Source organism: Alligator mississippiensis, chromosome 1 (assembly GCF_030867095.1).
Source record: "Alligator mississippiensis isolate rAllMis1 chromosome 1, rAllMis1, whole genome shotgun sequence".
NCBI lineage: Eukaryota > Metazoa > Chordata > Crocodylia > Alligatoridae > Alligator > Alligator mississippiensis.
The window spans coordinates 440162473-440184172 of NC_081824.1; the positions used below are offsets into that span (position 1 = coordinate 440162473).

A 21700-nucleotide genomic window follows, 5' to 3' on the forward strand; every position below is an offset into this window, starting at 1 on the left:
CTTACTTCACAATAAATCTTCCTCATCCCAAGTAAATTTGCTATCTGTAAATGCAAGTAGCAAATTTACTTGGCAGTAATAACTGTGCCATAGTGCTTGGGTAGATGCCTGACCAGGAGGTGAATCTGCACCTGGTCAGCCTTCCAACAGGGGACAGGAGATAGCTCTCTATCCCTGGGAACTGCTTACTACCAGAGTGAGCTCTGCCACAGGATCCCTGGCAGGGACTATGTCTCCCTGCCCCAGTAGCAGGAAGCTCCAAGCCTCCCACTCCCCAGTCACAATTTTGTTTTGGAGATTGGGGATGCTACGGCAAGGTAGCATCACATGTAGGAATGCCCACTGTGCAGTATCTTACTGCACAGTAAATCCAGGCTGGAGTAAATGCAGGTGTAGACATACCTTTTCAGTGAAGAAAAAACGATCACATTTGGCATTTTAAAACTCAGGGTAAGGAAAAAGTAGCCTATAAATTCTGATAGTCCAACATTGTGTTAATAATCAATTATACACATATGGGCTATAATCAATGGTGGATAGTCATGTATCTGAGAATCCAGGTCAGGTGAAGGGCAGTAGAACAAAAGGATGCCACTAAATTACTTACAGTTTAACTTACTGTCAATAATAGTTAAATATTTGCCTTTACTCATTTTTCATAGCACTAGATTGTAAGAGAACATGGGCAAGGCTGGATAGTAAACATCTATACGTAAGGGCTGAAGGTGTTTGTGTAAAATAAATTACTCTCACATACATTAAATATATGGCTGTACTGCATGTAGACAGATACAACAGTGGTTTCAATTGTGTGCTATAGGTAAGACATAAACAGGACTTTTATTACAAACCCCTATAACCAACCTCCTTATTCAGTTGTTCATAACTTTTTTACAGAAATTTTGTTGTGATTATTATCATCAGGCTTGACCTCATAAAATTTGTACAATTTCTGTAAAGTCTAAAGAGTTCTTTTATTTCTCATTTAATTTAACCTTGGCTTTTCCCAGGTTATTTTTCTCTTGGTGTGGCCATTTTTACTCTGGGAGAAAAATCCTGAACATCTGTATATTTGTGGTTTCTCCAAGGAGAGCAGAAACTCTCCCAGAAGAAACTGAATGTCTGTATGTGGCCTTAGACTCTTAAGTCCATGTACACCCCTTAGTAGGTAGAATAGAATCTGGCCCAATGTGACTATGACAAGCCTTTTGGTTTTATGAATTAGCCACTAGCTGAGTTTTAGCCTAGTTCCTGATACTGATGTGTTATATTTCTTTGGGTAAGAAAGAAACCTGTATACTTAGCCTATACTTTTCCTATCAGGAAAATTAATATGTTGACAAACATTCATCCAACATAGGGGTTGAGGCTATGAGGACTAATCCATGTTTGTAAAATGTTTGGAAAATATCAAATGTAATGTCCATATTATACACTGGAAAGGCAGAGAGCAAAACACTAGGGCTAAAAATTATACAGGACCACCTTAAACCGTGTATCAATTCTAATTCCTTATACATAACTGGGAATAGCTGGTAATGCCTAATGTTATGGTGGCAACAATCTTAATCATAGGTAATGCCACTTCTCATTTTAATTGCTTATAACTTTACACAATGTCTTATTGACTAGCTCTTGCTGATTTCTTAGAAGGGTAGGTATTTCAGCCAAGCTGATGGAGCCATTTTCATGATCAAGGCTAGAGGAAAATACATTGTTTTGCCCACATTAAACAAGCCTTGGGAGAATGCTTTTAGACAAGGACTTTCATCTTAGTATAGGGTGGCCTTCAGGAATTTGACTTTTTTCATTCCTTGTGAAAATCTGCTCATTTTAGTCAAAGTTAAGAAATGCTAGAATTAAAGTTGCATGAACAATTTTAATTATGCCTATTCATTTTGAAACAGTCTTTAATTACACAATCACATGCTATTTTTTTTCCATATGACCTCTGCCACATTCAGTGCACAGGATGGATGTAGTCACTTAGTGAATAGCTTGTTGATATTCTGCTTTCTCCTCGTTTTTCAATATATGACCCTGTGCCTTGTTTTATTGTATGCTATTCAAATGCTTGTCTGAAGGTAGACTTATTCACTTAATCATGTGAGTTTCTTCACTGGATTCTCTAATGTTTCAGAAACATCATTTTATCTTTAAATGCCTTGTGATGTGTGTATGTTGGGGTTCAGGGCATTATACCATTTTAAAGAAAGGGAGCAGAGGCACAGATATAGTCAGATCAACAGTGGGAGCATCTACACATGGCACTACATCACCATAGCGATGCACAACGTAGCATTTGTGGGCAAAACCTGTGACACAGCAGCTATGTCACTGTAGTGACGTGCTCCTCAGTATAGCACATCGTTATGGCAATGTAGCAGCTAAAAATTACTGTGTGTGGTGTGCGCAGCACAGTATGGGCTGCTACTGCACCATCACTTAGTACTTCCAAAAGGAAGTACTAAATGATGGTGCAGTAACAATGGCACCACAGAGACATGTTTCCATTAGTTTGAGACAAAGAGGAACTGATTGCTCAGAGTACTTAGCAGTAGGGTAATCTGGGGTGGGGGGAGGACCAGGAGGCAAACAAGGCACTGGCCTCAGGCATCAACTTAGTAGAGGGGTGCCAGAATTGAACCCCCACTCCCATGGAGCCTGCACCCTAGAAGCAGAAGTATCCCTATATCATTGCTCTTGTATCAGCAGCTGGGTGTGTGGACAGTGTGCTACTGCTGTACAAGCAACAGCTGGGCCAGGTGGACCATACTGTGGCTGCAGCAACAGCAGCCAGGGACTGTATTTGAGTCCCCAGCATAGGTAAGGCTTTCGTACCCCTTCTTCCCCCCACCCCCAGAATCTCTGCCCCTCTGGCGCTCAGCAGCACCTCCCTGCCTCTGCTTGCTGGTACTCAGCATCATATTACATTTATTCTGTGCAAAGCACAGTTCCTCCTGACTTCAATTACAGCTGTAGCACTCAACATTTTTGCAAATCAGACTTTACTCGCTGAAACTGGGCAAGTGGAAGATGAGGAGCCATGTTAGTAATCACCTGTGGAAAGTTTGAGGTAAGTGAGTTGCATAGCAACAGAGACATACCTGTGGCAGAACCACAGGTACAGTTCTTCAGTGCAGCACTCAATCATTTTAAGCATAAGACCACTGTTTCCCCTCTGGCATAATCTTGCCTCATTTGGTATGCAATTTTCAGCTTCTCCAGCAAATGAAGCAAGAAAGCTACAGACAACCTCCTATTTTACTTCCCTGAATCATCACCAGGCCACAGTCCATACCCTGTGTTGAATAAGGCAGGGGTATCATGGAAAATGATGGTGTGAGAACTTATATTTAAAGGCTGTATGATAATGCACAAGGGTATAGGTTAAAGTTGCATAGCTATTCTTTACTCTGGAATTTCCTTTGTAACTAATATATTTTTTAAATGTAGGGGGAGGGTTTTTATCATATATATGTAAGGACAGGCAGCATGTTTGGCAAAAGCATTTTCTGCAGGAAGATACATGTATTTTTTTTTGTGGTTATAGAGCAGGTATATGCATTAGCTGTTAAGTTTCAAGGAGTGTTACGTTTTAAGGATGTGATAGAAGAGATAGCTCTGAGATAGAAATATCAGGTTTGTAATGTTTAAAATGATCTTAGACAGTCCTTTATCCTTAAGGTAGTTGCACTGAATTGGATTTCAAGGATATAGCGGATTTTTCATACAAAACCATACAAAACTGAATTCAGCCTTCACTTCAGTGAACATTAATTGTCCACAGTGATTTTGACAGGGGTTTGGGTGGCATGAGTGCTAAAGCTCACAGTTGAGCCCAGAGTTTGGCAGGCATTCACTGGGCTTTCTTTTAGTCATCTTTGCTCAGTATGCTGTTTTTGTTCCTGCCCTTTATTCTAGAAGCCACATGGTTCAGTATTTAATTTGGAAAGTACTTCAGAATGAAAGGATCTATATAAATGAAAAAGTATATATTTTATTGTATACTCTACTTAATGGGAATATATTAAACAAACATGTTTTACTGGGCTGCCTTTCAGAAAGCCAATTTAGCCTAATGATAGTGCAAGGTTATTAGCACAAATTCTGTCTGCCCCAAAAGGGATTAATTTACTAGTGCCAAGTGTTTAATATATAGCAATGTGGGGGGGGAGGGGTGTGTGAAATATGAACTCTACTCCTTAGAGTGGTATTGTGGTCTCGAGTGGACAGTAGGAGACCTAGCTGTATTCCCAAACCTGCCATTGACTTGTTGCGTGTGACCTTGGACATATCACTCTGACAGCTACAAGTAATATGATTCCAAAGCTAAAGCCCTAGACAACATTCTCAGCTGCTTTAGTTTAAAACTGATCAAAAAAATAGTTTCAACAGGCTTACTTTAAACATTCATGTATTTTCAAGAATTTTGCTTATTATATCTTTACTTGTATGTAATTTAAAAGTCAAATAATTATGAACTTTGTCACATATAGTGTAACCTACTGTACAATAAATTATATTTTTAAATTATGTGTAATATTAAATTAAATAATACATTTGATGTAAACAGCATATTTTAATGCATAAGCAATAGGAGGTAGAGTGTAAGTTGAGCTTTCAGACTTGGCTTTGCATTTCTGACTCTTCTATTCTGTATTCCAGCTCTTAATGTTGCATTTATTCAAGAATGACTAATATGTTTTGAAGGGAGTTTTGGAGAGGAAGTATGAAAAGTTTGTTTTCCAGGTACAGATTTACACTTACTGTTATTGTGGCCAGGAATGGACCAGTGGCTGTTAGCTAAGTGTGTCACGTTTTCTTTTCTACTTTAAAGCCGGAAGGATTTTCCTATGTGTATACTGCAAGCTAGTGATTGTGTTGGAAGACACCTGGATTGGAAAAGTAAGTAGAGACACTATTAAGCCTCATACAACCAGATCTGGGAAGCAATACTACCCCAGAGTCTAAGAAAGAAAAACGGAATTTGTCACCAAGCAAACAGAAGAGAAGCCAGAAATAAAATTTAATAAATCATAAGAACCAAAGAAAAGAGGATAAGATAATGTTCTGGAAGACTTGAAACAGATAGGGATAGGTAGGCTGTGACCATCAGAGAGAAGAGGAGCATGATAAATTCTACACAACTAGAAGTTTCTTATCATTACCAGGTCCTTGGCCTAAAGATCCAGGTGGCTGAGTAGAACGGAGAGTTGTAGATGGTTGCTTGGCCCAGCCTATAAGAAAATCAGTTATGCCCACAAAAATCTTCAGCCTTCCTCACTTCCCTTTTCCATCGTAAATTCTAACTCCACTGAATTCAAAAGCAAATCTACAGTTCACTGCAAGGGACCCAGGAGTTCAGCCTTAATGTTATTTAAAACTTTTGGGGAGCCTGATACTGACCTCTGCTATGTATACTATGAGGCATCATCCCTATCATTGTGTGCTTCGTAGTAATTGAGAAATGTCTAAGTGGTAGGGCAGTTTTCTGGGATCTGGAAAATAAGTGCATGAAGTTCTGGAGGCCTCTTCCTCCCTCTCCATGAGCAAGCATCAATGTTCCATTTACAGCTACTAAACGCTTGCATTGGATGACTGCCAAAATGAGCCTGCAGCTGCTTTAAAGAATGTGCCAGACAGGGGGAGAATGCACAACTGGTTTAAGGAGGGTGAAGCAGATACCAGTTGCCAGGCTGCTGCCTGGATCTAGTGCGCATAGTATTTTCTTATTTGTTCCCAAGAACCAATGCCAAATGTTCATGGGCAGCTGGTGGTATATGTCATTGCTGCCTGGGCTTTTGTTTGGCAAATCTGGATACCAACATTGTTCTATATCACTAGGGGGGTCTCTTTGTATGCTGCTGAACTGTTGGCAGCAACTCAGGTAAAGCTGGGCTACAGATCACTTTGCTGAGGTCTGTGCTATGCAATATTTTAATTATCTAAGCAACTTAGCAATGCCTTCTTACCTACCTACTACTTCTAGCCATATGTGGGCTCTGGTCCCCTTCCCATTACCTCTTGTGGTATATATATTATGTGAACTCTGGCCAATCCACATTCTTGCAACAACTGCATTTCTAATATATGTCTGTATGAACACAATTTCTATGCTGCTGTTCACTCTATACTTTATAGATTCATTCATAAAGTGTAAGCCCAGAAGAGAACACTGTATCATCTCCTCGGATCCTTCTATATAATACAAGCCATAGGATTGACTTCTGTTAGGATTTACCTTATTTTTTTCTGTTAGAGCTATGGAATATCTTTTAGGAAAACACCCAATTTTTATTTTAAAATTTCCAGTCAGGGAGAATCCGTCATGGCACTTGATAATATTTTTCAATGGTTAACTTTCCTCAACATATAAAATATTTCTAGTCTAGCTGCAACTTCCAGACATTGGATCTTGTTATATCCTTATCTGTCAGATTAAACTGCCCTCTATTATCAAATTTCATTTACCTTTATGAATCCAACTTGTAATAAAAGATATCAAATTAGCATGTGTGTTCCCACAAATCCTGTAAATTACTGTTAATCAAGTTCTGTATCAACCTTTCCATTATTTTGGGGCTGTGGGGGGAGGGTCTGTCAGGCTGACAGATCTGTAGTTACCTTAATCTTTCTATTTTCCAATCTGTATGATCATGTACCCTCTTCTCTAATAACCAGAACATTTACTCACTGCAGGCCATTATATTCAGGCTGACTAGATTATTTCAAAGCATTAAAAGATGGTTGAACCATTACACCAAAAGATTTCTGAAAACAAAGATCCAGAGATCTGGATCAGTCGGTGCAGAACTCATACATATATTTTGATATCAAGTCCTATGGCTACCTGTTCTGAAGATGTCTTTAAATATACCCTTTTTAGGGTGTATCTAGTCCTTTTGAAAGTAAATCTAAGAAGTGTACTCAGAACCATTTAAGTGCATCTTCTTTAATGTAGGGGTGCAGGTTGTAGCTGTGTTGGCCTGAGGATATAGGCCGACAAGGTTCTCTGGGTAAATCTGATATCTTTTATTAGACCAAGTCAAATAGTTGGAAAAAATCTTTTTTGCAAGCTGTCAGGTACAAATACCCTTTGTCAGGCAGAGGAAGCGTCCGCAGTTGTTCAGTGCTCTTCCTGGATAGAGTAGTAAAGCAGCCAGAATGTATGCAAGAAAGTCAGTCGCTTTAATATAGGTGAGCCAGTGCATGTCAATTCTGAGCATTTCTGCTGCTGTTGCCCAATGTCTCTCTGTGCATCAAACAGAAATGCTAGAATTGGGGATTTCTGGTACGCTGAATGCACAGTTTTTTCTGGTAATGTATAGAAGCAGACTTATTTTGGAATAAGACCCAAGTACTTTCCTAGCCCTTTTCTGTCCTGAAAGACATGGACACAGAACCTTCTGCTTCAGAAAGATTTCAATTTTAGGTCTCCAATGTGCAATATATAAGGACAATTTTATTTAAAAATAGAAAAAAAAAGACAAGGATTTAAAAAAAAAATAACTAAATACATTTTGCTTCACCAGTAGCATAACTAGGGGTGGGTGAGGGGCACTGACTTAATATGGTGCCAGATGCCAACTTAAAAGACAGAGGAAGAACAAAGTCCTCCAAGGAGTCTGTGCCTTCCTACTGCACCACTGAATCCATCACTGGCTCATGTCCACTGGTGATGGGAATTGGCAGCACTTAAGGACGTGGTAGGGACAGTGAGGCTTGAGACTGTAGCTGCAGGGAGCAAGGACAGGAGCTGCTGTCTTTCTTACTGCCAAATTCACTGTTGCCCACTGCTGCCTGTGATGGTAGGTGGGTGGGGAGTGGTGGTGGTGACAGTCAGCTGCTACTCACTGCACCAACACCTCCCTCAGCAGCAGCCACATCTCCTACAGGGGCTGGGAGTGGGGCGTGATGCTGACAAGGGGACGGGCTATTGGGATGTGACCCCTCATGCTGCCTAGGGCAACATTTGCCAGTTGTGCCTCTGCTTTTCACTTACTGAAAAGTATAACCAGAGGAGGGAGACAGGGAAAGTGAAATTAACAGGACGTGCCACAAACAAGTTGATCGCTTGCCTCTCCCGTTTTTGCCCAATGTTGTCCTCTTTGGATTGTGAACTCTACAAGACAAAGACGGTGTCTTCTTACATGTTTCTACAACGGGGTCTCAGTAGCAGTAGTCTGTGTTTGCCTGAGAAGCTTTGGACATTGGATGAGGTAGACAGAATGACTGAGCAGGCCATTTAGTTTTGTATACATCTGTGGAAAATTAAGCCTCTCCCCTCCCTTTTTATTGTTCAAAGCTAGATGAATATAGCTTTGTACCTCCTTCACACATGTCACTCACAAATAAGTTGTTCCTAATGTGTTTCCTTAAGGGGAGGGGATGCCACTGAGAACTCTTGGGGCCCAATCTTCAGCCCCTGCTACCCCTTAGATATATTACACAATTAACAGGTGGAATAAATGGAGATCGGCTGCACCTGCAAACTAATCGCCACAGGACAAAAATGTCAGTCTAGCTATAAGAAGAGCCAGCAAGCTATGAAGTTAGTGCTTGAGAATGTGTATTAACTTGAGACCTGGTTTCTATCCCACTATAACCTGAGTGTGTGGCAGGGCCCTGGCAAGCACTAGTGCACCTGAGTCACTCCACCTCTCCCTGCTCACAATGTGCCACCCTCCTCCTGGCACCCTGGGCTCCGGCTCGGTGAACGTGTGGAGTCAGGGGCACTGGTCAGCCCCTGCCCATCTTGTTCACAGTCACATCTAAGCGGGGCTGGCCTATTTGTCACCTTCAGGGGCGGCGGCCTAGGCCCACCAAGTAACTTATTGACCCCCTTCAAGCGGGGAGGCTACAGGAAAGGTGAAAATTAAGTACTTGGGACAAATAATAATGAAAACAGGGACAAGAGCAGAGGTCAAAGGTTCATAACAAGAGTGCCAAGGGGAGACACTGGGCACACCGGACAGCACGCACTGGCCTTCAGATGAGTCCAAGGAGCCGGTGGACACTGCCCAGCGATACTCGGAGATGGGAATGAAGTCGGGCAAGGAAAGCGGCCCCGCAGTCCCTGAGGACCCTCCCGTCCAGAGCCTCCTTCCCGGCCAGCTACACGGCCAGCTTGGCCAGGAGGCGGCTGCCCCGGGGGCTCGGTGGGGCCATGGACAGGGAGCGCCCAAACCAAGAGGCGAAGGGAATATTTGCAGCCAGACCCTCACTCAGCAGGAGGTTGTGGGGAGCGGTGCAGGGCCGTGCGCCAGGGTCTCCCTCTGTTTGCAAAAGGGGCAGGTGTGGGGGCTGGAAGGGACCTGCCGAGGTCGCCCCGGACCCGCACCCCTGGCGGCACGGCTCGTCCCACCGGCGCCAGCGGCCCCGGGGCGAGGCGAGCAGCAAGGGCCGGGGGACACCCGCTCCGCCTGCCGCCCTCCCCCGCCCCTTCCTCCTCCCTGCCGGCCGCCGCCGCCGCGCGCTTCCCTCCGCATGACACCGCGGCCGGCCGCGCGCGCCCCGCTCCGCCGTGCCCTCAGCGCCCGGCCCCCCCGCGCGGGGACGGGAGGCGAGCCCGTCTGGTAGGAGCCGAGCCCGGCCCGGCCCGGCCCGGCCCGGCCCGCGGGGGGCGGCGTCACCTGCGGGAAGCGGAGCCATGCGGGGCGCGCGGGGGCCGCGCGGCGCGTGAGGGAGGGAGGGAGGGAGTGAGGGAGTGCGGCCGGGCGGGCGGCGTCTCGGCAGCTGCCCCCACGATGCCGCTGCTCGTCGCCCTGCTGCTCTGCGCCCACTTGTGCAGCCGGCCGGGCCCCGCGGCCGCGCAGGGCGGCTCCATCAAAGCCCTGCGCTCCTCCAACCTCCGGCGCGATGGTGAGTGTCCCCCTCCCTGCCCCTGCCCGACCTGCCCCCCTCGGGGCGGCCGCAGCTCCCCCGGACGAGTGCCGGGCTGGGAGCCCCTTGCGAGGGGGCAGCGCCCCGTGGCGGGATGCTCGGGTCTCCCGGCTCGGCGGCGCTGCCCGCCCGGCGCAGCCTCCTGGGGACTCGCTGCCCCCCTGGGCAAGGGTCGGGACGCGCGTGGGTGAAGGAAAGCAGCTGCTCCTGCTCCGGGTGCTGGTGCGGAGAGCACAGGGAGTCCGGGCCGGAGCACAATTGCAGCTCCCTCGGTGAACTCTGCTGCTTATAATGAACGGCAGCAGCGATGAGGTCTGTGGTTTGGGACGCATGAGGAGCTTCTTGCCTGGGCTGATGCAGTCATCCAGCTTCGTGTTTCCCTCGCGCAACAAATCCTGGCTCCTTTTACATGCCGTCCTGCTTCTTCCTGATGGAAAGGGAGAAAAGACAGTTGCCCTCTGCAAAGTGACCAGAAGCAAAGTTGTGTCTCTTGAGTTCCTTTCTGACTTCTTTATTTCCCCTGGGTTCCTCGTGATTATCTGCGTGCGGGTCATATCCAAGACCACGCTCTTCTTTGCCTTTGTTAGTGTATATTTTTAACGGTGTCCATTAATTGGAGTCCACTTGAAGTAGATAGATGGATGTTTAGCTTCAACTTCCAGGCCACCAAATTAGGGATCTTTTGTATCCATTAATCAGCCATCACAAGAAAATATGTAAAAGGATATCGGATCTGTGAAAGTCCTGGAGACAAAAAAGTGAAACACTGAAGGTATTTCTAGCCCTGATATTTAATGCACTCATTCTTTTATCTTTTGTTTTGAAAGTAGAGTATGTTTATAATAAAAACACATGCCCAACAATTTCCCCTTCCTCCACCAAAATTGTTGAATGGTTTATTAATGCCCCTGTCCTGTTTGCTCCTGTCTCAGTTTAAAATGTGTACAAGAACAAAGTGTTACTGAACTATGCTAAGGGGGAAGTTCCCTAGTCTGAGTCAAACTCCAAACAGTTTCCTTCTTACTTAGAACCACTTAAATATACCAGCTGTCTTAATTATTATTGTTATTATAATTTATTTATATGAGCATTGAGTAAGATTCAGCAACTGATCCTTCGGAACTAGTCTTTTAAGCTCAGCAGCAGCAGCGTGAAGGGAGATCATTTTACTCCAAGTGAAAAGCAGTGCCTAGGATGGCATTGTTTCTTATCTTGGGTGTTATCAAGAGAAAGAAAACGCATATGTAGGATCATTACTATCCTGCTTTTTCTGTCAATCGTGATGATTTGATTTGAGGATTGATCTTGATAACCTTGGGGCTGGCTGCCACTTAAGTCAACCACATCAGTTAATTGACTCCAGTGGGAGTAGGATTACTCTGTTTTTTTTACAGCAGTGAACAGGAATTAAATGGAATTGGTGGGATACATGGGCCATATTGTGGCCAGCCCTGCTCCTGTGCCTGCTCCTGTGCCCAGGGCTTGAAAGATGTATTTCTGATGGTCAACTGTAGGCAAATGTGCCACAAGTGGCACGAGCAGCCTCTGCATGTGGCACGCAGCAGATTGGGGAGTGATCAGAAAACATGGTAACAGATAGGGCAGGAGCAGAAAGCGTAGTAGCTGATTGGGCAGGAGCACAGGATGGAGCAGAAAGCAGAGCAACAGATTGGGCAGAAGGAGATTGAAGTGGCACTCAGGCAGGTGGAGAGGGCTAAAAAGGCTGGCTGTAGGTCAGTAACAGAATTTTTGTGTTTAAAGCTCCTAACAAAAATGGTATTTTTATCTTGTTTTGGTCTGAGGTGTTGATATGGAATAACACTGATATGTATTTTGCTGATGGGCAGTGTTTTTGGTCTACAGGTGGTTTTAGATGTGACAACGTAGGGTAGGATAAGGATATATTTATGTTGGTACATTTTCATTATCATCTTTCTAAATGCATCACGGGGACAAAAACTAATTCAGTATAAAGTCCCGAGTTGATGTTCATGTTTTTTAAGTTGCAGAATGACAGAGATCTGGAAAGGAATCCCAGTCTGTTAACCTCTTGAAAAAATCCAGATTGTATGTTGGAAGTCCCATGACAAACTATGTTTTTATAAAAAGGAAAACATGTCTTTAAATTCTTTCGTTGACCACGGGCAGAATAAGCCAGTCATACTGAAAGCTGATAGTTTTAATTGGGGGCCCAATGTACCTTTTGACTGAAGCAAACATCTTTTGTACAGGACAGGAGTCCAAATTGCCTTTCTTCTTTGGCTCCTAAAAAGTCAGTGTATTTATAAATAGGACTTGGTTAAAACCAAGGTTACTCTGAAATAAATCAATAGGTGAAGAATAGTACTTATCAAAAACATGCAATGAAATTATTATTAAATCTGACCAGACTATACTTCTTGCTGCAGCTGCTAAGAATATAGGTTAGATACCACTGGTACCATGTAAGGAGTGCATGTGGGTGCATATGCACCCCTTGAGATGGGCGGTGCACCCTCTGGGAAAAGCGCCCCCAACACTGCTGGCAGCACCTGTGGGCCATCACCACTTGCCACCCCGCCGCCTCCACCTCCACTGCCGGTGGTGTCTGTAGGCAGTCCCCGATCACTGCTGGCTGCCACCACTGCTGGCAGCATCTGCAGGTGGTCATCGACTGCTGGTCGGTGCTCGCCACCCCCCACCCTGCCACTGACACTGCTATGGCCACCTGCGGGAGCTCCCCCTCGGCCCGCCCCCACTGCCGACACCGCCGCAGCTGCCGGTGGGAGCTCCCCGCTCGCCGCGGCCACGCGCTTGCCACTGACACCTCCGCCTGCGGGTGGTTGCAATGCCAGCCTCCAGGGGCATGTGCCATTCATGTTAGGTACAGACATTACACTTAATGCACTTTAAGTGCACATAAAGCACTTTATAGCTGTAATACAGAAAATGCTTTAAAAATGGTGGATCCTGCTCTGAGTTAACCCTGGATTCACGTGTACTAACCTAAAGTGTTTTCTGTTAAAGTGTTTTATCGAACATGTGTGTCAGATCCCTTCGAGGGTTAACTTAAAGCATGATCACTGCCATCCCAGGTGGTGTTGCACAGGGCTGTGCTCTAGACCCAGGCGGAGCTCATTTACTCTGCCTGAGCCTGTGCCAGCCCTGCCCCCTCTGGGCACCACTCACCTGAGTCAGTGATAGTGTCTGATCCCAGCCCTGTGCGCAGCCTGGCTGCAGGGGGGAAAAGGGGTTTTTGGCCCTGCAGCTCCTGCAGCCCAGCTGGAAGGGGAGCTCTGGAGGAAGGAGTCAAAGCTCTGTCTCCTGGCAGCTGCCCTGGCTAGGCTGTAGTGAGCCGCTGCTTGGACAAGGAGGGCTGCAGGGGAAGGGCTTTGAGAGTCTGTGTCCCTGCAGCAGCCCCAGTTGGGCACAATGACAGTGCTGTCCACCTGGGTTGGTACAAAGACACAGATCTCAGAGCCCTTCCCCTGCAGAAGCCCCGGCAGGACCCATCTGGTGTTTGATAAAGTGCTGGACTGTTCTCAGTGGTAACAGATGACAGAACAAGGAGCAATGGTCTCAAGTTGCAGCAAGGGAAGTTTAAGTTGGAAAAACTTTCTCACTAGGAGGGTGATGAAGCACTGGAACAGGTTACCTACAGAGGTGGTGGAATCTTCATCTTTGGAGGTTTTTAAGGCCTGACTTAACAGACCCCTGCCCTGGCTGGAATGATCTAGTTATGGATGGTCCTGCTTTGAGCAGGAGGTTGGACTAGCTGATCTCCTGAGGTCTCTTTGAACTCTAGTTTTATATGATTCTAAGAATGGGTTGACAGTGATGACTCAGCTGTCAAGTTTAGTGTGTCTCATTTTTTTTAAATTACTGCAGTTTAGAAACATCTACCACAGTCCTGGCACACCCCATGATATTTATTGTATTTTTAATGCCACCAAATAGACTATTGAAGTTAATTAAATTTGTATATAGGGGTCTTGTGAGAGTGGACCCTTATCACCTCATTTATCTAGCAGAAGTCTAGTAAAAGATGCTAAGTATTATTATTTATTACCTTGCATTACAAATCTAGCGATGTTTTTAATTGAAATGCTTCCTCTTATTTATTACTTGGAAACATTTGAAGAGGTGCTCTCAATCTCAGTGTCTCTATCAGGGATTACTGACAGACTCTTCCAGTATGCAAATGTACTAAAGGTTTGCCATCAGATTCTGCCTTTACATATGTTGGGGAAATCTGAAGCATTTACATCAATGTAATTGAGGTAAGATTCTGATCCATGTGGTTTTCCATTTAAATACAATGAATTTTATTAAGTTTTCATTTAATAGAAGCTTGTGTGCATACATTTCATGACTGATTTTCTTAAAATAACTGATTTTCTTGCCAGCAGCAATCGGGGACTGCCCACAGACGCCGCCGGTGGTGTCAGTGGTAGGGATTTTCTGGGGAAATCTAGTCAGTTGTTGAAAAAGAAAGAGCCAAAAGTAGTTCTGGTCTGTTTGTTACCCTGAATTCCACTGACCATTTTTGTGGCTTTTCAAGAAAATAGTTGTTTCCTAATCTCCACCAGTTTTAAGAAACATAAGTGTTGCATGTAATAGGCAGACAAGGTTCCTTCGGTGAATTTGATATCTTTTATTAGACCAACTCAAATGGTTGGAGAATAGTTATCAAGCAAGCTTTCGGGTTCAAAAACCCTTCGTCAGGCTAAGGAAGCTTCAGCAGTTGGTTCTTGATGAAGGGTTTTTGAACCCGAAAGCTTGCTTAATAACTATTCTCCAACCATTTGAGTTGGTCTAATAAAAGATATCAAATTCACCCAAGGAACCTTGTCTGCCTATGTCCTTAGACCAACACAGCTACAACCCAAACCCCTGCTTGCATGTAATAGAACACTTCAGTCTGGAATTACTTAATTTTCCCATAAGCTGATGGTGTTCCTTAGCTACATAATTAATTGTTTGGACTAAAGTAATGAGGATATTATGTAAAAGTCACAACTCTGGCTCAGCAGCAGTCAATATGATGGAGTAGTTCAAAAAAGCCTGGAAATGTTTTTTTATCAGATAGATGTATATCGCACGGTGGAAGTTCTTTCAATCAGAAACACCAGTCAGTCTCTGAATTACATTAGCTTTTGTTAAATACTATGTTTGGTACTAACTTTAAAGGCTTCCCTAGAAAACCCAACCATTGTTTTAATTAATAAAAATTGACCTTCATAATTTAAAATTCTAAAACAATTGCCTTTTAGCAATGATCTTGAAAAAGGACATTGTTTTATATCTTTCAATAAAAAGAGATATAGATTACTAAGGCTTTGATTCTATAAAGGTGTATACTTAACTTTTTGTGTACAGCTGACCCAAAAAGGTCAGGGGGCCACAGCTTCTGTCATGCCTGACAATGAAGGAGTGGCATTTTATACCAGCAGAAGATCTGACCCTATGCATTTAATTGCATGCTTACATTGGGCCTAATTTAATTGCATTCAGGGTTGGGCCTACTTTTAAAAAAATTTTCTATAGCAAGTAAAAGAGGGAGTTGAGTGATGGGATGATAATAGGAGTACTTTGTATCATAGGTTTAGAAAGAATATTGAGGTTAGGACAAGACTGCAGTTCTTTTTCTTTCTCATAGACAGTAGCAAAAAAAGGTGTACTCACATTTTTGAAAGGTCTCGCTGAACAGTAAATTGTATGACAGGTATTTTGTTTGAACTACTCCAAGCAGTCAGGGTGTGGTTTGCACGTTCTTGTTAGCATTTTAACTTGTGGTATTTGAGTTGAAAGCAAAATTTCTTTTTTTAAAAGTTGTTTAACCACTTTCCAGGGGGCTGGTGGCAAAACTGTAGCCTAGGCTTTGGTATTCTAAGCATTTTTATTATTGGAAAATATTACTAGTTTTTAGTTGTTGCTTTGTATTTTATAAGAAACTTAGAGTAAAAGAGATTACAAGACATTTCAGTGAAGTAATATACAGATCTGGCACATTATATTTGGCCTGTTCTCATCAGATCCAATACAAATCTTGCATAAAAAAAAGCTTTGCAAAAATGTGTATTATTTATTCATGCCTTTCTTATTTATACGGTAATATGTTCCTCCAAAAACAATTTCCCTCTGGGAAATAGCTATTAGAAAGATAGGGAACAGTCTTTATTCCACAAACACTAATAACAAAACAATCAATATAAAGGGCACAGTAGAAATCAGTGTTTATCACATTTCAGACTTAGCATGGTAAAACTTTTTTTCTATGTTAAACCTATATGTAATTTTAACCAATTAGGGTATACAATTTCCTTCTAAAAATAAATGAAATAGGTAATTTTTAGCTATTAAGCCTCACATTTTGTTCATAGTTGTTCATATAACATAACTTTGTTACAAATGAAACTTAGGTCTCTACAGATATCCATTTTGAGGCATGTGTATCATTCAGAACTTAAAAAGGAGTTAAGCAGCAGGTCAAAGGCTCTGTACTGACCCTCTGCACAATGGGAAATTTTACCTTTATATCTAAAAATAATATCATTTGGATTTAGCTTTAAAAAGGAATATGCTTCTTAAGATTTAGCAATCATAAGATAAAACTTATCACATTATACTTTTATGAGGAAGGTACATTGTACATTATATACTTTTGCTCTTCCTGATAAGTATCTTCCAACTGAAATGTTGGAATGGGTTTCTTGGCAATTTGTTGTGAATCAGTCTCCTGTTTATAAAGCTAGAGGCATGTCCTGTTTACAGTGACAAAGTAGCTGTGCTTTCTTTTGGGAGCATGGTTTGGCTCTACTATTTTTGTAGGGAATAAATTCTACATGATTTCAAGCTTCCTATTGTACTTGAATAATCTTTGGTTTCATGCTTCCTTTTTGATCTTAGTCCCACGCTGTAAAAGCCAACATCCCACATTAGTGCTTTGGCAGTCTGAGTTCTGCATACTGGAGATGGTGAAGGAGGACACTCTTCACCTTCTGAGTAGACTTCCTGCTAATGTATTTCAGCCCTGCTGCGCAGGGAACATTATGAGGTCGAACTCTACAAAAATATTTATCAAACGCTAACTCCATGTAAGGCTTAAACTATAACAACAGACTTTGACCTTGCTCCCAATGCAATCAATGCCAAAACTCCTGTTAGCTGCAATAGAACCAGAGCCCAACTCATCGTCTGTGCAAAGTAAGGTGCGGTAAAAGCAAAGGTTGGTGAGTTTTGTGTATCTGTAGGGCAGTCATGGGATCTGGGTGAAGTTAATCAAATCGTAGTCACTATTAATTAGGAATTATATACTGATGGGTAAAAAAAACCCATAGCACTGATAATTGAATGGGGAATATTTATTAGAGGGCACTAAAAACACAGAACATTGTGAATTTAAATTGTCTAACTGACTCTCCTTCTTTAGTGAAACCTGAGTATGTAATAGGATATCCTGTGGAGGCTTCAACAGTTAGAATACAGTACATTTTAAACCTTTTTTAAAGGCTCAGACCTTTTAAACCTGGAAAAATATTTGTATTTTTAATGGTTCCAAATTTTTTCAAGTTGCATTTATTTTAGTATACTTTGATTGATCTTTTTTTCTTGGATAAGTGTCAGGAAGTTTCTGTCATAGTTGCATTTTTTTGGTCTTGTGACATGATCTTCCATAAAGTGCCTTGAATAAAGCTTGGTTGAATATAGTATCAAATTTAACTGATTTAGGTCAAACAGGTTTATGAAACTTCTGCCTGAGACCCCTTCCTGGTCCTTCAGCATCTCAGCATGCTGAGTCCCCCAACATCTCAACATATTTTGCAGCCCTGGGCTCAGCTGTGCTGTCTGCTCCAGAGAGCAGGGCTGGTCCCACCCCTGTGATCCCTAGCTGGAGCAGCGAGGGCTAGGTCACTGGCCAGCTCAGTCTGCCACCCCCAGGCAAACCCCAGCTGGGGCCTGAAGCCAGGGAACAGGGTTAAACTCCTCTTTCCCCAAGAATGGGGCTGCCCTGCCCTGCCCTGCTTACTGCGACTATAGACTACAAATCCAGGAGGCACCTGGAAGCCAGGAAGAGGAAGTTATGAGCAACCCTGCAGAGTCCTGCTGCTCTTATTGTGGACTGCAAATCCCAGAGACCTCGGGGGCAGTAGGAAAAACATGCAAACACAGCCCATGCTGGCTACATGCCAGAGCCATGGTCTAGCACCCCCCTGGCATCTGGCTTGAGCCACTGCAGGCATGTGGCTGCATTACCTGAATCAAAAGTGGGTGTCTGTTCAGTTGCTTATTGGTTCAATCTTTGCAGCTTAGACTAACTTGCAAAGACTGAATTAATTCAGCTTTGGACATTTTGACTGTCTGTTCATGATTTTGATTTGAGATGCTGAGTGTAAACTACCTGAGCCAGGGGCAGTCATGTAACTACTGTACTGAAGCAGCACATCTTTGCATATCCAGGTGTGGCATGTATAAATCTTACTTTCCACATCCCAGGCCCCTACAAATAATGGATGCTGCAAGCTGCTTCAGCTGCATTCCTAGCTGGTAGCTTTCTCTGTGAGAAAAAGAGACGAAGCCTAGAAAGCCTAAGCATCACCCCAAGACACTCAGGGGGATGGAGAGGACAGTGAATGTCTTTAAATTCCCCAAAGGTATGTAGTTCCCTGCCTAATAGAAACAGGACTGGCATATGAAGACATCAGTTCAGGGACTCAACCTCTGTCCACTCTCTCTTCCCCTGGGTCACAGTAATCTCTTTCAGATGAGTTCTATCAATCTGTTAATCCTCCACTTAGGCATTGCAGTGCATAATACTTAGATGATCTTTCCAAACAGGTGGTCCAGATCTACAGGGTTAAGTACCTAGAATTCCTAAACAGTAATAGCAAAACCTAGGTTCCTCCCAAGGGTGATCAATAATGTCTAAGGGACACGTGTACAGGTAGCAACTAGCAGTAGTTTAAATAAAAGGGGACACCTGGGACAGTAGCCCTGGGCACTGCTGTTGTAGGAGGTACAAAAACAGCCATTGCTGCAGCAGTGGCTGATTGCTCCACTGCAACTGGCACAGCAGCAGCCTGTGCTGCCCTGTGCATTGTAGCTACCACAGGCACGGAGATGCTTTGCCTCACCTCTGGTCAATAGGAATTCTAGGCACTGGCTATCTGAATTCATATTTTTCCTTGGAGCTTAGGCATCTGAGTGAATGGTGCAAGAGAGGTGCTTCCATCATGTCAGATTCCACACGGAGGGTAGATACCTCCCTAAACCAGGCCACCTTAGCTCACAGTAGCATTGAGTTCAGTGTGAAGCATGCATGCTATGCCCTCATTCACTCTTGAACTCAGCTGGTGGGAATGGTGGTAACTGTTTTCTGTCCAAAAGTCATCTAGAACTCATGTCTCTGACTTCCTGGATGAGTGTCCTTTTAACTAGAGTGCTAGGCAAAGGTACAATCTCTTTTTTACCCTTTGCTGTGTTTTGTATTGAGCTGTCTATGTGCTCTCAGTATCAGTTAGCAGGTGTGCTCAGACCTTGCCTAGCAGTTCCTAGCATTCATCTGTGTCCGCCGCAGCTGAGCTTAGGTGGGAGTAAGTTGCTTAGGCCAAAGCTCTCCAAATTGGTGGGCCACAGGCAACATGCAGCCTTTGAGGAGACTCCTGTGTACTACTGCCCATCTGCCACCCCTCTGTTCTTACTGTGGTGGTGGCCAAGGTCTACCTCCTCCAGCGTTCTCACTTTCTCTTCCTGCCTTCCTGCTCCTGCGCAACAGAAGTGGTGCAGTGGGAGGGTGCTGGGCTGTCTTGCATGATGGGGGCTCTGGAGTGCCTGTGTTGTGCATTTGGCAAGGGAAAGAGCTAGGCTGTGCACACAGCAGTGGATTTTTTAGCCACTGATTTGTATCACACTGTGACTTACGTCCTATTTAGGGCATTTGCAAGGTTGAGTTGGATTTGGGTGTATAGTCTTAGCTGAGACAAACACGAGGAATGGGGTGAAATAGCAAGGTGCATTGGTACCTGTTTTGGAGGGCAAAATAAGAAAAAGTCATACTTTTGCTTGTATCCTAATATAGCATTGCAATCTCTTAGTGTCCAGATGCTTGTTTTAAAGTTGATTCTGCTGGTATAGGAAACAGAATTAAAACGGTAAAAATAAACAATGAAGGCTGGTGCTGCCACTCTAGTACCTGTTCCTTTGTATTTGTTTTTAATCTGATTTTGTCTAGTAGCAAAAGGCAAAAATGTACAGCATTTCCAGTTTCTTTGTAGTAGCAGGGGTAGATTGTGGAAACCCTATAGTAAATGTTTCTGATTCTTTTATATTTCACATGGATGGGAGTCAGCCCATTTTGTTGATTTGTTCCTAAGCATTATCATTTACTTATTTATCTACTTTTCTGGACTGCATATCTTTATGGCCTAAAACAAAGATGGTGCTCAATATTGATATTTCCCAGGGATAAACTAGTATAAACACTAGTATTATCTTCTTCCCTGTATTGACTTTATGGTTTTCATGCCAGTTTAAAAATTCCTTGTATTCTTAAAGAAAATAAAATCTCAGGTGCCTGACTGTGAATATCTGAATCCAGGCAACACTGTAATTCATTGTGACCTAATACTTTTTACTATCTGGGGTTCAAGAAGTCTGATGAAATGAACTGACAGTGTGATCAGATTTGGGCAAGGATTGACTGGGTGGAACTGTTAAGAAGCCCAACTAGAGGCAATAGCTAAAGGAGCATAAAGAGATGCCCTAATAAAGGGGTTTATACCTTGCAGATATACATACCTGTGACATCATACTTAACTTTTATGAATGCTATTAAACAGTCATTGCTCCTTGTTCTGTTAACTGCCACTACTTAGAATAGTTCAGGTCCATCCTCTTGACCCAGGGAAGCAGAATCCTCCTCACTGAGTGCAATTAGCACATAGCAATAAACGCTGGCACAGTCTGAAACACACTGAGCCAGAGCAGACCAGCCCAGTGCTGGCAGACGGCCCAGGGTATCAGCCTGCCAGCCCAGAGCTTCTCTGCCCTGTCTCACTGTGCAGTGGAGGAGACAGCTGGGACACAAGGGTGCTACCATGTGGGGCTAGCCAGCAGGCAGCCCCTGCACTGTAGCATCCTTGTGCCCCAGCCAGCCCCACTCACTGTCTACCCGTGTATTTCATCACATGTAACTACTCTGCTGTAGGATAGTATCTGTGGAGTTAATTAATTTATTGCACCCAGTACGGGTGCACATGTACACTGTAACACTTTACTGTGGAGCTGATTAGCTAATTAGTTCCACATTAAAGTGCACATGTAGGTGCATCCATTGTCCATACAAAATGAGGGACTTTAAAAGTAAAGGTGATTTTACTGGGTTTCCCTTGCGGAGTTGGAAACCCAGTAAAATGATAGTAAGAAAGTCAGATGTAGTCCAACAAAAAATGAAATGGATCCACTTACTTTCTCTGTCCACTGTACAAAACACGAACACCAGAAATAAGAACAAGTAATTCTGCTATCTTCTTAAAATGGTAATAATTTATGGTGTTATTAGCATTATAAGAAACTTTTTCTAAAAGCTCCTGCTTTGCTTGAAGGGAAAAGTCAACACCTTTTTTTTCCATCCACCTTTTAAATAACATTTTATAAACAATTACTGTCATTTTATGACATGTTCCCACTAAATACATTTGTTTAAGAAGGGTCAGAAGCTCAAAGGATGCCCTCAAATCCTCTTCTTCCATGTTGTACTGTTGTCTGTAAAGTAAATAGACTCTTGTTATCAGTAGGATTTTTTTGTTAAATTACAAGGATCCTTTGCACATTCTTT

General features: G+C 43.4%; 1 protein-coding gene across 5 annotated transcripts in view; it reads left to right on the forward strand.

Annotated features, from left to right (window-relative positions):
* The first annotated feature begins 9684 nt into the window (after positions 1–9684).
* The window catches only part of PDGFD (platelet derived growth factor D), a 218321-nt gene continuing 206305 nt past the window's right edge, over positions 9685–21700 (forward strand). For 2 of the 5 annotated variants that reach the window (XR_002088641.2, XM_019482020.2), the window contains exon 1: positions 9685–9864. Coding sequence is in view for 4 of the 5 variants with exons in the window: in XM_019482020.2 (XP_019337565.1) it covers positions 9750–9864 (115 nt within the window). In the remaining variant the exon portion in view is untranslated. The remainder of the gene's footprint in view (positions 9865–21700) is intronic. The other 3 variants (XM_019482019.2, XM_014600702.3, XM_006268644.4) reach the window with 3 other exon arrangements.